The 16,609-nt window shown below is 40.7% G+C and overlaps 1 protein-coding gene across 1 annotated transcript; it reads right to left on the minus strand.

Annotated features, from left to right (window-relative positions):
* Positions 1 to 30: 30 nt before the first annotated feature.
* dmgdh (dimethylglycine dehydrogenase) lies at positions 31 to 14,671 on the minus strand. The gene is made up of 16 exons (XM_008423422.3): positions 14,397 to 14,671; positions 13,968 to 14,136; positions 11,320 to 11,418; positions 11,070 to 11,234; positions 9,981 to 10,185; positions 6,034 to 6,282; positions 5,739 to 5,937; positions 5,039 to 5,208; positions 4,804 to 4,957; positions 4,209 to 4,374; positions 3,983 to 4,113; positions 2,197 to 2,414; positions 1,927 to 2,084; positions 1,492 to 1,551; positions 1,270 to 1,404; positions 31 to 654 (listed from the first exon to the last, which is right to left on the minus strand). The coding sequence occupies exons 1-16, from the start codon at positions 14,516 to 14,518 to the stop codon at positions 442 to 444; spliced, it is 2,613 nt and encodes an 870-aa protein (XP_008421644.2). The 5' UTR covers positions 14,519 to 14,671; the 3' UTR covers positions 31 to 441.
* Between the last annotated feature and the right edge of the window lie 1,938 nt (positions 14,672 to 16,609).

Below are 16,609 nucleotides of genomic sequence, written 5' to 3' on the forward strand. Positions count from 1 at the left end.
GACTACAAATCAGAACTGACACTGACGACATACTATTTACACCATTTTAATTGCATTAGTCACACAAAAACGATTTACAAAACAATATATCTTTTTACATGTATGGAAACAGCTTTTTTTCTTCTATATTCTGTTCCAGTTATCACACGGAAACATCTGACCTGTAACCACTTATCTTCCTTTCATGGAATCAGAAAAAAGGTAATTACTCCTCCCTCACACACACATTGTGGAAGACTTCACATGGCATCCAAACAATTTGTTTCCTTCGTCTTGTCAGGACACAGGAGGTTTTTGTTTCTTTTTGTCTAAACTGTCCCCTGCTCTGCAAACAGTTCAACATGTGGACCACATTTATTTATTTATTTTTTTCCTCCCTTCATTCTTGCTTTTCACTCACAGCAGGATTTTTTTGAACCGGCCTTTGACGTCAAAGGCTGCTTACGCTTTAGCCTTTCCTTTCTTAGCAAGCTGGGTCCGCGTGGGCTCGGTGAGGACGAGGGGCTCCTGGATCACTGTGGCAGTTTGCTTCTTCCCCATCAGCTCCACCTCCACCTGCTGGCCCACGGAGCACAGCTCCAGGGGCAGGTAGCCGAACGCCAGGCTCTGCTGGCTGCTGTAGCTGTAGGCTCCGGACGTGGTGTTGCCCACCACCTGAGGAGGAAGAGGAGTTCAGTTTACTGGACCTCAAATAAGGAAAATTTATTTGAGGTCCAGTGAGTAACAATGAGTAACAATAAAAACTTCCCCCTCACACACGCACACACACACAATTTCTGAGATTAATTAAAAAATTCTAGTGTTTTTCTAGCAATTTTTTTTTATATTACAAACTCAGAAATTTCCCAGGTTTTTCTGGAAAATTTCTGAAATTAATTTGAAAATGTTTGACTTTTTTTTCTAGCAATTTGCTTACTTTTCAAACTGAAAGCTATTTTTCTTGGCAGAAATTTACTCCTCTTTATGTTTCTGTCTTGTTCATCACTCTGACATAATATAGTTTTTTGTAGAATACAGGACAAGTTACTTTAAACGCACTACTTCTGCATTTTGTAATAATCTGCAAAAAATGTAATAACTTTATTACATAATGTGGCAAGAAGTATTACAAAATGGGTTCAAGGATTTTGCTACATTTTTATCAGTTACTACATGATGCAGTTTTCATGTCTTATTGCATTTTGAAACCCGATTTTATTACACTGCTACATGTGGTGGCGTTATTACATAATATTACAACGAGCCGTTTGTGATCTCATCATTTCCGACCTTGCCGTTTAGCCAGATGGTCTCGTTGCCTTCCGGGTCGACGTCGTCCGTCCTCACAGAGAGGTAGGACAACTTCCTCTTCAGGCCTTTGGCTTTGATCTCCTGAAGCGCCGCTTTGCCGATAAAGTCGGCCGGCTGTTCGCAGACCAAAGATTTACCGCAAATCATATAGATAGATGCTTAAATACAAACGCCTCTCCCACTTAAAACGACTGCACTTACCTTGTTCAGCTTAACGAAATAGTCCAGCCCAGCTTCCAGAGGATTTGTGTCACAGTTCATCTGAAAAGACAAAATGTTTTTATTCATAAAAGAGCAAAACATGTGCAATATACAGCACCTTGCAAAACTATCTCACGTTTTCTGGCATTGAAAGCAACACAGGAAACGCAGCAAAGATGTAGAAATGACAGTTTGTCCAATGAGAGAAGACTTTAACTTTGTGGTCTTAACTGAAAAGATAACAAAATGATCTGGAAATGATCAGCATTTCTCAACACAGACTAGCAGTAAACTGAACAACTGCAGGGAATGTGGTAGAATATATATATATAAATGTGCAGGGATTGTGAAATAGTAACTTTTAAACACAGGTAGAGTAATGGTTCCCTGCAGTGTGAGTTTGGTGACGTTCCTCTGTTGTGTCAGTTTGTGCACCTCCGCCCCCCAGCCCCTGAAGCCCTTCTCCAGTCTGAGCGAGGCCATGGCGTAGGTGCCGAAATTGTCGATGCCCTCATCTTTTCCCGCTGCCATCATGGCCTGGTACACCGCCGCCAAGTTCTTCTGGTCCATGTACAGCTCCCAGCCTAGCTCACCTACACATGGAAACACAGAACATCCACAAGCAGCTCCAAACTCTGGAACAGTAGAGTGTGGATTCCTCTGACCATATTTCGTTTTATGAATAATATGAAGTGTGTCCCCTACCGGTGTAGGAGATCCTGATGGCCCTGACCGGGATGCCAGCCAGCTGAATGTTCCTGCAGTGTAGAAACTTGAACCCGCCGTCGCTCATGTCCTCATCTGTCAGCTTCTGAAGAACCTTCCGGGAATTCGGTCCCGCAATTCCCAGCACGCCGATGTCGTCCGTCACATTCCTGATGTCCACGTCGTATCCGCCCTCTGCAGCTTCTGCTTCCATCCACCTGAGCCCAGTTCACACCAAAAACAGGAAAACAAACTTTTCAAAAAAACAAAGAAAAACATTTTGCATATTTAAACTTTTTTTTTCCAGGGAAAAATATGGATCTTTGAATACAAGGCTGGCACCATGAGCCATGCACCTCCACTACAAACACTGGAGGTCGCTGCGTAGCCGCTAATGTTTCCCTGCGTAGTGAAAGTGGAGTGGGTAGGAATGTCTTAACGCGCTGCAGCTTCCAACTGGAGCAAAAGGAGGAGTGTAGTACCGACAGCTGCTGGGAGGTTTTAAATTTCAGCGTTTAGGAAAAAAGACTGTGAGAGAAGTTATCCGGCAAGGCTTGAGCTTTAGCTGCTGAGAGCTGAAAGGTTTCTGTGAACACCAAGTAGAGGACGGGCACGAGACGAGTTTCTGCTTCTAAAATGCTACCTTTCAAAAAAAAAGATTGAAAAACAAAATCAATTTTTTTCACTTGTTTACAAGAACGACACATTCTACTTCACTTGGAAACAAAGTTTTATTGAACTACCCCTCCCCTGCCTGTTGCTGCACCAGTAGTAGTGAAAAAGACTACAGTATTTTTCACATGCTTACAGCAAAATTGAATTTGACTGTTTAGTACGAAACAATGGACATGGTTAAAAAGTCCAGGCATATCCTCCTTCCCCTACCTGTTGCTGTGCCCCACCAGCCCCTTGGTAGAAAAAAGGAATTCTGTTTTTCTTCTCTTTTTTTTTCTTGCTCACAGCAAAAACAAGTTTGACTATTCAGATAGTTTCTTTGTTTCACAAAGGAAGAAACTTCATTTAAAAGAACAAAAGAAAAACTGGCTGGCAGAAAAGTAGGCTGCATGTCTGTCTTCACTTTAGGAGAAAAAACTACATTAGCTCAGCTGATTTTGCTTGTTAGCCTAATATTAAACAGAGGTGGGCAGAGTACTCAACCCATAATCAAGTAGTAGTTGCAATGTTCTTATATTGTTTATAAGTTAGATAGGGATGAGGTGAGAGCTAGTTCTAAGCTTGTGGCTTGTTTAGTGTTATCATAGCAACTCCTTAGCAACAGCCTACCAAGATGGCTGGCAGCTACAAAGTTCCCTGAAGTGTGACTAAGTACAATTTCACTGAACTCAGATCCAGAACCGCACAGCATTCTGGGAGATGTAGGCAGAAAAAGGGCCTGGACCACTCAACCTCTCACAATCAGCTAAGCTAGGTGGGCGACATCAACTAACTCACTCGCTCTGTGGTTACCTAGCAACAACCTGTTGAGTAACTTGTGTAGCAGCAGTTTCGAGTTTTGCCACCGTGCCTCACAGCTGCTTCAAATTAAGAATAATTTAAAAAAACAACGGCGTGGAGTGAAAGGAGAAAATGAGTCCAACAGATGGAGAGAAAATTTCAGATAAAACTGGAAAGATCACGGCAGTATTTTAGATATTTAAAACCAAAACAAAAAGTAATTATTGACATGGACTGATACGAAACATTTACATCGGTTTTTCAGGCATGTCATCCAGTCCCAGTATGCAGCAGCAGCTTCTGCTATCCAGATCGTCTGGGTGTTTCTCACCTGAGGTCATGGAGCTCAGACCCTGAGCCTGTGACGAGCAGGAACTCTCCCGGCGTCAGCTGGGTGATGGTGACCTCGGCAAAAACTCTCCCAGCAGGAGTCAGCATGTGGCTGATGTTAGTCTGGCCGACCTGGGACAGACGGTGCGTTGGGAAACAGACTATTAGTCTGACAGTGGAATCACCAGCTGGGTGATTTTTTGCAACAGGCTACGCTCGTGCTCTACCTTCGGCATGGTGTTGGCAAACAGGCGGTCGAGCAACTTGAGCGAGTCCTTCCCTTTCACGACAAACTTCCCGAAAGGCGTGAGGTCGATCACGCCCACCTTCTCCATCACCAGTCTGCACTCTCTCCCGACGGGTCCAAACCAGTTGGTACGTCGGAAGCTGGGCCTGACGGGAGCACAAAAAGTCAGTAGCTGCGTTTCCGTTAATCGTAAAATTGCGCAACTTGATATTTTGACAATACATTTTCGAAATGGAAACACTTCTTTCGCATCGCACGAGTTATGTGATCAACACCCGGATGTTAGTAGTGGCGAAAAAAGGACGACAAGAGGTGGTATGAGGATGATGATATTACTGAACAGATTTGCTGATGACTGAAATTGCAAGTTGAAGCAAAATTTGCGAATAAGTGAAAGTGTATTAAAACTTGAGATCGCAACTTCCTGGAGAGACTGGACTATGTCACGATTTTCCCTGAAGACAACAAACGGTGTTAGCTGTTGAAAATGGTTAAAAAAAGCCAAATAACCCAACGATGAGGGTTTTGTTGTATTCAGATCACAGGAAAATCGCAAGTGTAAGGAAACGCCATACATGTATCCGGTGTCATCTCCAGGTTTGTAGAACCAGTGCGGTTGCTCCCAGCCGGCGTGGAAGCCCATGGAGCATTTGTCCTTCAGCAGCTCATACACGCCACTCGTCCTGGAGGTCGGCCGGCCGGCAAACCGCTCCTCTTTGGGGTAACCGACTGGAAAACCCAAAAGCTATTACCTTAATAACAGTTCTGCAACAAAGCTAAACAGTGCAATATCTTTTATTTTCCACTTACCCACGTTGTTGAAGCCATAAGACTCCCTCGCTTTGGCGCACATGAAAGGTACGTCCGTCCATTTGCCGTATCGGTTGGGATCGCATTCAATCAGGTCGTAAGGAGGCTCACCGTTCCTAATCCAGTCGCTCAGGAACTTACCGATGCCGCCAGCGTGGATAACTCCATACCTTCTCAAGCAAAGTTCAAAGTTCAGTTGCTGGAATTAATCAGTTTTTCCAGAAGTACAAGAACTTAATTCTTTTCTTAAATATTTTAATCTGGTCAGTTCTGTCTGTTTTGATTTAACTGTTTTAGGGCCTCTTGTCACTTTAAATCCAAATAGGCTGCTGCTGGCCACACCCACCCTGGCCCCAATTCAACGTTTACACGCGCGTGGGAAAATGGCTGCAAAGAGATGCACAATTATACAACTGTGCATCTTTGAAAAGCAGATGTGGAGTCTCCTGTACAACAAACAAAGTGTTTTAAGAAGCTGTTGAGACCCAAATAGAAACACAAAATGTGGATTTTTAAGTGACCATAAATATATATATATATATTCAAGCCGGTATATAAAGCAAATTTAATATAATTGTGACTCGTGTTGTTTTCATACAGTTGCCTCTAATTTCCTTTATCTCCTGCTGAGGAGATAAATTTTATTTGTATTTTTTTGTGCTCCTCTCAGTAAAATAAGCCCCTATTCTTCAATACGCACCCAAACCCAATGGCGGTCCAGTAGTTGCGGACGCCCTGATGTGGTCCAACCATGGGCAGCAGGTCCGGGGTGTATGTGATCGGTCCAGACACGACATTTATGATGTCGGCCTTCTTCAGCACAGGAACCATGTCCATGGCCATCTCTACATGCTCCATTATTCTGTCGAGGTCCGACTCAAACAGCTCCTTCCCAAAACCTGCAGCAATAAGAAGAAGATTAAGTTAAAATCAAACCTGCCAACAAAAATAAGTTGTTACTGAATTAGGATATGGGTGATGGGTGGGATGCGGACCTGGTGGGACTCCATCTCTAACCCAGGAGTCCTGAAGAACCATCTTCTCCATCTTCTCATACGGACCAAACAGCAGCCCGTCTCTCTCCTGACGCAGATAGTAGGAGCCCTCCAAGTCCCTGATGACAGCCAGCTCCTTCTTCAGAGCCTTCACCTCTGGTACCGTTGCTGTCACCACATATTGGTGATGCACAGGGATGGTGGGGTGTTGGAAACCAATCATCTGGCCCACTTCACGCGCCCAGAATCCTTTAAAAACGTAAACAGAGTGACAGTAAGTACACTCTTATGTATTTGAAGCTGTTAAAATTGTCCAAATCTGCAAGCCATAATCATTGAAATAGTTCTGTGTGCAATGGTTTCTACAAAATGAGTTTAGTTAAATTATTGAAATGAATCAACTTTTTAATAGGATAAGAGATTTATTCTCTTATCCTCGTTGTCAGTGTTTTCGCAACGCTCTCCTCTTCACTCATCGGCAATGTTTTCAGCCAACTCTCAGCAAGAAATACAACTTCTGAAGATATGGTTATCAATTTGGTTCATAAAATACAATTAAAACCTGAAATGAAGCTTTACATGTGTCTAAAAAAATTCTGATAATGAAGTTATACGGCAGACGACACAGAGATGAAAAAATCTGGACATCTAATAAATGCATTTATTGATGGAAACTGCACCAACCACTTACAAGGAAGAAAAAATAAAGCAAGCAGGAGTTGTCAGTGATTACACATGAAGTACAGTATGACTCCGCTTAAAAATTAACTGCTACAAAACAAATAAACTGGGTTTTTGGAGTTTGTTAGGGCCGTGAATGAAGTCCAGGTCAAGTTGCCAGACCAGAAGAGTTCAGCTGAAGCTTGTTGAAGCACCGCTAACGTATGTTCAAGCACAAAACAAATAATCATATCTGCATTTTTTTAAAGCATATTATTTTTGCTTAAATAAATTTTTTTTTTCTTAAACAGCCTTCAGCTCAACTGGACTGAAGGCTGTTTACCAAAAACCTGCACACAGGGCTAATTCATTGCATAATGAGCATCAACACATTCACCTAAAATAACACTCAAAACAAGCCTGGCTTTCTCAGTGTTAATCTGTCTCTCTATGTATGAGTTTAGACTTTAAGTAATCAAATCAGTGTGCTTAAAATGTCGCAGGAAACTAGGCATTGCTGCTAATATTAGGCATTGCTAAAAGGACAGAAGATGCTCAGTTATCCGCAGGCCCTCATTCCATCAGCTGAAACCCCTTAAAATAATTTGCAGTGAGTTTCATGGTTGGCTTGTCTAACACAGTCTGGATGTTTTTGGACTTTTGTAGGTACCAGGACCTGCTGGAAAACTCCAAACAGGAGCAGCGTTGAGGGAAAATCTTTGTCGACATTCTGCTGATGCCGAAGAAACACAATTTCGCAATTGCGATGTATCCATTAAAAAAGAATAAGCGCGTTTATGTGATAAGTCATTAAAAATTATGGCAGCGGCGGATGTAAACAGTTACATAAGATATATTCATAATGCAGCTATTCCCATACCAAGGCACCAGCTGGGATTTAAAAGTTGTGTTTGGATATGGAAAGTACCGCTTCAAACAATGTTTGTAATTCCTGTCGTCGTCAGGATATTTTTGTATTTGACCGTTTTTTTGTTTTTCCAGTGACTGAAAAATTTGTTAATATGTTAATATGATTATAATTTGACGGGTAAAAACAGTACATGATGGATTTTTTTTATGCTGTCCGTCAAAATGATGTATAACAAAAAAGTCTAGCGTGACCTCCGGTCGCCATGTTGGATTTCCGAATTCTGATCCCGTCACCTGGAACGCTGTCCCCTTGGATGTGACACCGAACCGAGCTTTGAGTTCCGACTCCGTAGGGAAACGAAACGTACCGTATTTCTTGAAGTCAGAAACTACAGTATTCTTACAGTACCATCTGAGTAGATTAAGGCAAATTATTATTAGTTTTTTATTTTGCTCGCAAGGGAAACCGACTGACAGGAAACAGTACAGAGTGTTGACGGCTCCCTTCTTGGAAAGAAGACAGTTTTAAATCTGGCAAAACTGACACGATAAAAATTATGCGTAACATCACCATGACGACTGCTGTAAACCCATCTCTGCTAGCATGTTTGTAGGTTTCTATTTATGGGTGTACACCAAGGTAGAGGCCCTGGTGTGCATATCTCAGGGGCCTATGAAGGGAATCTGGACATAGAGGTGAGGGACATGAAAGTTCTTACACGTTATGCTAGATTAAAAAAAAAATAGCTTCCTGTGCTTTTCATCTCAACTCTACCCACAATGCATTTTAAAAAGAGCTAAAGCCCATTCTGTTTCTGGAGATGTTCTCAGCCTTCGGAGATGTTCTCAGCCTTCGTAGATGTTCGAAAAAATTTAATTTAAACTAAAAAAACTAAGCTGGCTGATTTTCCACGAGGTTTTCTGCTGCCCAGGAAGCAGCTGCATCTGTTTTCAATCTATGGAAATCCACGCTGAGTGGAAGAACAATGAGGATCAACGTCAGAGCGAGTTCGACGTTGTATTTCCTAAAACCAGCACTGCACCACACACACACACAAACAGCATGCAAACAATGTTAGACCAAAAATATGGTTTAAAGCAGTTTGAGCTTAATTAAAAAAGAAAAAAATGTCATGCATGTAAAAATCCAGCTGCAAAAAGCTAAAAAAAAAATGTGAGGAGGTGTGCACGTTCTGCTCCTTCATGATTGGCTGTAATGGGATCTGCTGGCTTTTCTGTATTGGCTGTTAAACTTCAACAGATCCTCACAACATGAGTTCTATAGTTGCTGCGTTATAATTTGCCATGTGCTGCTGATTTTCCATATCTAACCACACTGCCTTTAAAAAAAAAAGATGACTAATCAAAAAGCTACACGGCCTAAATACAGCTCAGTTACACAACACCTTCCTCTGGGAAGAAAAGCGCCGAAGGGGAGTAACCGACTGAAGCTAAATTCCTGAATCAGAGCTGAAAAAACACGAGGCAGTAGGAGGGATGAAATGAAACGCTGTAAACAAGATCTCCCCAGAACTGGCCTGGCCCAGTTTAAACTCAAAGTTGTCTTGTATAAACTCTGCAAGCTGTGGTCTGAGCGGGCAAAGTTCTCCTGCTGTGGAGAGTTTTCAGATAAGATGCTCTGCTGTGTTAGCACTGCTGTAGGAACGCTCCATCTGCTTTTCAAATGAATTTTACTGCCGTTTTGTTTAAAAGAATAACAGAGGAGCAATTTTTTTCCCCCCTTAGTTTTAGACCAGTTGCTAGATACCAGAATACCTGACTAATCTAAGAAATGATTTAACAATTTTCTTAAGCGTGGGAAAGCCCAGATGACGATGTCATGTCCTTGCAAGGTTCTGATTGGTTGGGTCACAATATTTGAGCTAATTGAAAGGGCCACTTTTATCTCTTCATACGATCCCACACCTGCATAAACATCACGGTTCTATGTCCCAGTCAACCAGGGCTCGCGTTAACGGAATATTTTCCATATTTGACCGTTTTTCTTTTCTTGTTTTTTTTTAGACAAAAAGAGAAAGAAAAAAACCCCTGAAAAATGTGAAAGCCGCCCGTCATTTTGACAGATTGCAGTTCACTATGTTGGTGCAGATGCGCAGACATTTTCAACTTATTGTTGGTTTTTGTCACTGCAAAGAAAAAGTTACACGTGTTCATCTGCTTGCTCTGCGATGGCATCTGGATTCTCTGTTCAACTTGTTGAATGAATATCGATTCAAACGAAACAGAATATTAATATTTAAAAACTGATTTTTTTTTTTTTTTTGGACACCTCAAAATGACAGAAACATAAAAGTCTAGCACGCCCTCCGGTGTCAGCTGGTGCATAAAGGCATCAGACCTTGACAGAATACCACTTATTTCCAAAATCCTCATTATCGACATCGACATGCACAAACCTGCTGTGTTCACGATGCGATTTGCACGAATGGTCCCATGAGGAGTCTGGACGTCCCACTTCCCGTCTGCTGTCGGGTCAAGTCCGGTGACCGGAGCCGGGTTGTAGATCTGGGCCCCGTACATGCGAGCTCCCGCAGCCAGAGCCATGGTCAGAGAGTACGGGTCGATGTGGCCGTCTCCGGGCGTATAAAGACCCGCCAGCACCTAAGATGATAAAGTCACCTTAAATGTAAAACTATATTAGGAAATTATTTAAATCCCAAGGAAACAGGGAGCCAGGAAATATTAAATACTGGTTCCTGGACATTCAGAACAACTGAAAAAGAAGTAACTCAAAATATGCCGTAGTTACATTTGTCTTAATAGGCTGCCAATAAGTCAGCCATCAGGATATGTCTTATTCAAATTAAAAGAAGGTTTTTTTCCCAAAATTTTTACTTTAAGATAATGATTCTTTGATAAAAGATTACTTTATCTTAAGTCGTTTGACACAAATCTACCACGGTTGGCTAATAACTGTGGCTGTACATTTAGCACCTTTGATTTAGCCTTTTTTTTTTAAAAAGAAGTCTATAAGTTGGTGTTTGTTCCAATTAAAGCATAGATTTTAAAAAACAAAAACGCACCAAAGATGCTTCAAAAAACTACAAAGGCGCAGGTGTGAATACTTTTGCACCAACTCCAGTTTGAATGTTGGCAATTCTTTTTCAAAAATGTACTAAAACATCTCAATATCATTCATTTTTTGTCATTATTAACCATTTTATATAGATATTTAAGAGTATGCCTTACTTAAATTAGACAAAGAAGTCTGTAAGTTAAAATTAGATGTAGAAAAAGAGAGGGGTGTGAATACTTTCTGGTGACATTGTAAACTTTATGAAAAATACAACATTCAAATTCAATCGATTTGTGTTGCTAGAGTTGAGTTCTTCCATTGTATCTGTATGTTCCAAAGGGTAACGTGGAAAGCGAGTGTAAAGATGATGGTCAACATGACGATCCGTAGAAAAGAACGGAGACAGACTGAAAGAAAATCTCCAAAGTTGACTTCATCACATTGTGATCTGGCGCCGACTCATACAAACCTTGTCGATGTTGAGCAGGGGGAAAAGTTCGTGGACTTTTTCCGGTCCGATGAAGTACTGCGGCGTCACATGCCAGTGTGTCCGAGTCATCTGGTACTTCATCTCGTCCACGCGGGCCGCTGTTGAAGCGATGCGGACGCTGCCGGGCTGGTGGAAGCCCACAGCCTGCAGGGAGAGACGGCAGAAAATACGCGATGTCAGTGCGATGTTTTAAAACATGAACGATCGAAACAACAGCGAGGCGCGTCACCTGTCCCGTTTCCGCCTCCAGGGTCTCGTAGAGTTTGATGCTGTCAAAGTGGACTTTCTTCAGGTTGATGCCTGGATGGTAATAAGTCGTCAGACCCGCCTGAAATGCAGACACAAAGGCTGATAATTCCTATCTGTTTTAAACTAGGAACATTGCATACCTCAGAAGTCAAGTGTACTAATGCAAAAGCCACAAAACATCTATTTATCAGGAAAAAATCTCTATTAATCCAAGATGTTACAAATATAGAGAGCCTAAGTCAAAGTCGCTCTTCTAGGACTCACGCAGTCTCTTAAAGTGACTTTGCTTCATAATCCTTCCACTTAATTTTCCCCTAAAATACTTGGATACAGCAGAACAGCCATCTTTGTTGGCAATGACGTGGCCCTCCCTCCTATTGGAAACTGTCAATGACTGTCTGCTGGACTGATGTCAAGTCAGCAGCTTTTCAAATGATGGCATAAGTTATGATGTAACATTTATGTATGAAAGATCATTTCTAATGCTCTAACATTGATGCAGTTCAATTTCAATGAGAGCCAGAAGTGTATATGGCCATATGTCTCTATGACATAGACGTTTCACCTTTTGAAATGAATTCCAAAAATAAATGTACTTTTTCGTGATATTTAAATTTTTTGGCACAATGTCTGTACTTTTTCAAAAGCCCCACAAGGCCCATGCAAGTCAAAATGTAATGAAAGCTTGTAAGTGAATATGGGTGCAGTGGTAGCTCTAAAGTGGGTCAGGAACTCGAATGATTTGAAAACCTATAGCACAGCAGCTGTTTGATGTGAAAGTTATAACTGCAGATTCACATTAAGAGCAGCTGCCGAACAGACGCTCACTTCAACAGGCTGTCGAGGAAGAACAACCAACAGCTTCAGCTCTGCAGCAGCATTAAATAAAAGAAATCATAAACTCTGTGTGAATCGCTACATTTCTAAGGTTAAGTTCACAAAGCAGGCGCATGCGACCTAAACCCCAATTTTTTTGCCCATATGTGATTTTTTCATGGGAGTCTGAACGGCCCAATGCTGATTGTTTCACCTCTCAAAAAAAATCAGATTTCTGCCACTTCCGTACTTTCGTATAAGATGCTTATCCAATAGTTTTCAATGCGTGTCACAATAATCAATAAATCAATTAGCCAATTAATCGCATGTGAAATTAAAACAAACTCAATAATTTCTATTTGTATTGATTTATTGTTTCTCTCTTTCTACCAAAAACTGGACGATCAAAGAGCTTCAGTCTGGCGCTCTGGTCTCCATCCATCCATTCATCCATTTTCTATACATCCTTGTCCCTCAGTGGGGTCAGGAGGGTTGCTGGTGCCCATCTCCAGCTAATGTTCCGGGCGAGAGGCAGGGTCACCCTGGACAGGTCGCCAGTCTGTCACAGGGCATGCTCTGGTCTCATCTAAACCTTTTTTTGATGGACAGTTTTTTTACAGAGACCTCATCATTTATAATATTTATTATTTTTGTTGTTTTGTCTATTTATTTTAGATATTTAAAACAGCTTTCAGTTCCATTATTAAATGTTTATTAGAATTTAAATTATCATTGAGAATGTGTTCTTGCATTATTATTATACCGTTACTGTTATATTACTTGAAAATTGTCTCAAAACAACAATGTTATCGTTTATCGCGATAACTTCTGGGACAATTTACCGTACAATTCGTTACTGTGACAGGCCGAGTTGTTTCATAATTCTGCACCAGAATTATGCAGCATTGTTTACGTCCAGACGCAGAAAATCTGGACGTAAACAATGGCTGAATGAAGCAGTGCTAACACTTAGCTTCTTCTTTCTTCCTCTTTCCTCTTTCATCATCTTCTTTCATCTTGTTATGACGATACTGTCAGCTCCCATTGGTGAATAAACTTTAAAATCAATTCAAAGAGGGTCAGCGTCCATTATTACTTCCTTAAACAAGGGGCTGTCGTATGACGTCTATGTTCGTCTTCTGCGCATTCTATCACTTTGGGGTTGTAAACCATGTCCATATACACACAAAAAAATCTTTCAGCAAAAAACTGGGCCTATTGTTAGCCTATGTGGACATAGGCTAACAAACCCAAACCACTAACGATCGGGTCTGTATTTCAAAACTATTAAGCAAAAACAAAAGTTTTTGCATTAATCTTAAATTTGGATTAACTGGAACTGCAATTATTGGTCGACTTTTACTCAAAAGCAAATCTAGCAGAACAAATAAGAAAGAAAAAAAAATAATCAGCCCAAAACAATTAGAAATGGTACAGTCCTGTCTTACACTAATGCAATCCTGAGAGACCTTTATGTTTTGTATCTCCAATGATCCGTTTTTTTAGAAAAAAATCCTACAAATCAACAAAACAGGTACTGTTTTTATATATATATATATATATATATATATATATATATATATATATATATATATAAATGCATATAAAACATTTTTGTGGTTGGTGGTAGTTCAGAAGGGCCTGGAATCAAATCCTGTTCAGGGCCCCATTAAACCTCAGACCGGCCCTGCTGTGACAGCACACAACTCCTATGATGATGCTTCTCACCACAAACCATCCCATCTGTCATCTTCCTGAATGTGCCAGCAGCCTGAATAAGAATAAATCATTTGGGACTAACAGTGGACGTACAGCGTGCCAGGTGGAGCCCGCCGTCAGCTCAGACTTCTCCAGCAGTACCACATCCTTCACGCCGCCTTTGGCCAGGTGATAGGCCAGACTGGCCCCCACACATCCTCCGCCAATGATGACGGTGTCTGCGGTGTCCTTCCAGCGCTTCCCCAGAGCTGAAGCGGCATCACTGTAAAAGTTGCAGGGAATAGATTGTAGGTGAACAGATGCAGCAGCAGCAGCAGGTACATTATTGCTCAGGTGCTGCTTGCTTCAGCTGGAGAAGTGACTTTAAGTTTAGTTTTAACTGTTTGACAGACATTTGTTGCATGAGATTTAGTTTTGCGTGTTTATATGCAAGTTAAACTTTTATTATGACATAAGCAAAGTAATTCCGGTTTGATTTAAAGTGTTTGGTCCACGTAGTCCAGAGAGGCAGATTCGTCTCACCCTTCTTCTGCATGTTTTCTTGCGGTGCAGCAGATGGTCCTCACGGGGAGCCGTGGAATCCCTCCACGCACACTGAAGTCTTTGCGCAGCTGAATGCTAATGAGGTTTAATATTCTAGACATTTCTGCGCTAACAGACTGACAGAAAACTAACCGAGCAGACAGCACGGTCAACCACCCCTCAATATGGACCCTGGTGCTGCAACGAATAAGTTACAAATATCCCACTTTTACATTGACAGGGCGCCTTTTGGATCCGCCCACAGGTCAGAAGGCAAGATAGCGGGGAAGTTTACTCGGAGTTAACTGTTTGTGCGCCGAAGATCCGGATATCGGTCACAAAAGTATCGTCACCTGGCTTAAGTCTTTTTTTTTTTTGCCTAAAGGGGCTCTCTCTCTCTCTCTTTCTCCCTCTTTTTTTCTCTCTCTCTCTCCCTCTATCTCTCTCTTTTTTTTCTCTCTCTCTTTCTCTCTCTCTCTCTCTCTCTCTCTCTCTCTCTCTCTCTCTCTCTCTCTCTCTCCATATCCTCTTCTGGTAATAAAAATATGTTGTTTTTTTGAGGGGGGTGGGGGGTTAGCAACAAAAGAAAAAGAAAGTAAATGAGTTTAAAAAATGTGGAAAAAATCAGGCCATTAATGAAGGAATTTTTATTGAATTTTATTTTAAAAGTGAAAAAGAAGAATAAATGTCTGAAGGAGTTGCAACTGTGATATGTTGTTTTTTTTTTTGCGTTTTATGAATGACAAAAGTATTTTTTGAAGGACACTTTTGTGTACAGAGACTTCATAATACATTAATTTGTTTCTATTTTGTTTATTTATTTTGGATACTTATAACGTCTTCCAGAACCTGAAACTAAACCATCAACTACGACCAAAATGCACTAAGTCATAAAAACGTTCATTGCTAATTGTTTGGATAAGCGATAAGGCTAACTGCTGTTACCAATGCAAGTTGCTAACTATTAAATTCTCAGCATTATATGCACTCAAACACTAACACATGTTGCACAGTAGTATAGGTGACATTCATTTAATGAGGCAAAAATGTAATTTATCAGTAGCTTAGAATTCACTGTCACTCAGTGACAGTGAATCAGTGAAAATCGCTGATTTTCCTGTGCTACCATCCATTTAGGAATATCAATGATAGCCCAAAAGAAGCAAAGTAATATCAGAACAGGTCAAAAGTCTGAACAGTGGCATGTAGTATCTGACTGGAATCAATAATCTGACTTGAAATTATCTGTCAATTTCAGCCTGAACTTTCCATCCAGAAACATTGATCTCTGACGGGTCCTTGAGCCTCTGTGAGCAGCTCAGCTTTTAACCCGCTGGAACGGCTGCAGCAGGTTTCAGCTGGATGATGTTTCCTGGAGCTGAAAGACTTGATGGAAATCCGTCTCTTAGCTGCTTGGCAGTGTGTATTCAGAGATAAAGCTCATAGAGTTGAGGAAGACTTAGTGGGAGAAAGGAGCAAACATTTACAGATTATTAGTTTAACAAAAAAAAGTTTGCATGAAAAGGTTGCTTTTCCAGCTTAGATGAGGATGAAATCTGACATGATTTAAATTAAAACTGGGCCATCTCTGGTTGACGAGTCCTTAAAATGTTCAACTTTTGAAAGATTTCTGAGTTTCAAATTTTGAATATTTTTGACTTGCAACTCAGAAATGTATGTTTTTTTTTCTAGCAAATTTTAATTTTTTCAAACTCAGAAATGCCTTTCATTTATTTTTTGTTTTTAGAAAATTTCTGAGAATCTCAACATTTGAAATTTTGGTCGAAATTTACTCTTGCTTTTTTGTTATCTATATTGGCCCTAATATGTTGCCGTACGTAAGTGCTTGCATTGCAACACAATATATTGTATTTTTCTCTTTAAAAAAAAATTAGAATAAGTGTAGATTATTTGACTGTTTTAGATTATATTAATTAAAATGTTTTATTTGCTTAAAATGTAAGATTTAAATAAACTGGAAAGTTTGCTTTGTAAAAGTGCCAAGAATAACTTTTTTTGTCAGATAAAGATCGCCCTTAGAATAAGATTCTAAAGAATCTTTATTCCTAGATGTATTAAAACTCTATTGGTGGTGATTATGGTCTTAACAGGAAAAGGGGCCCCAAACATAATTAAGCTCAAGGCCTCAGATAACTTTGGGCCATCCCTGTATAACAGAATATCACCTTCATCCTGTCTATTTTTTTAACCTG

The sequence above is a fragment of the Poecilia reticulata genome, chromosome 12 (assembly GCF_904066995.2).
Source record: "Poecilia reticulata chromosome 12, P_reticulata-male-v2, whole genome shotgun sequence".
NCBI classification, from domain to species: domain Eukaryota; kingdom Metazoa; phylum Chordata; class Actinopteri; order Cyprinodontiformes; family Poeciliidae; genus Poecilia; species Poecilia reticulata.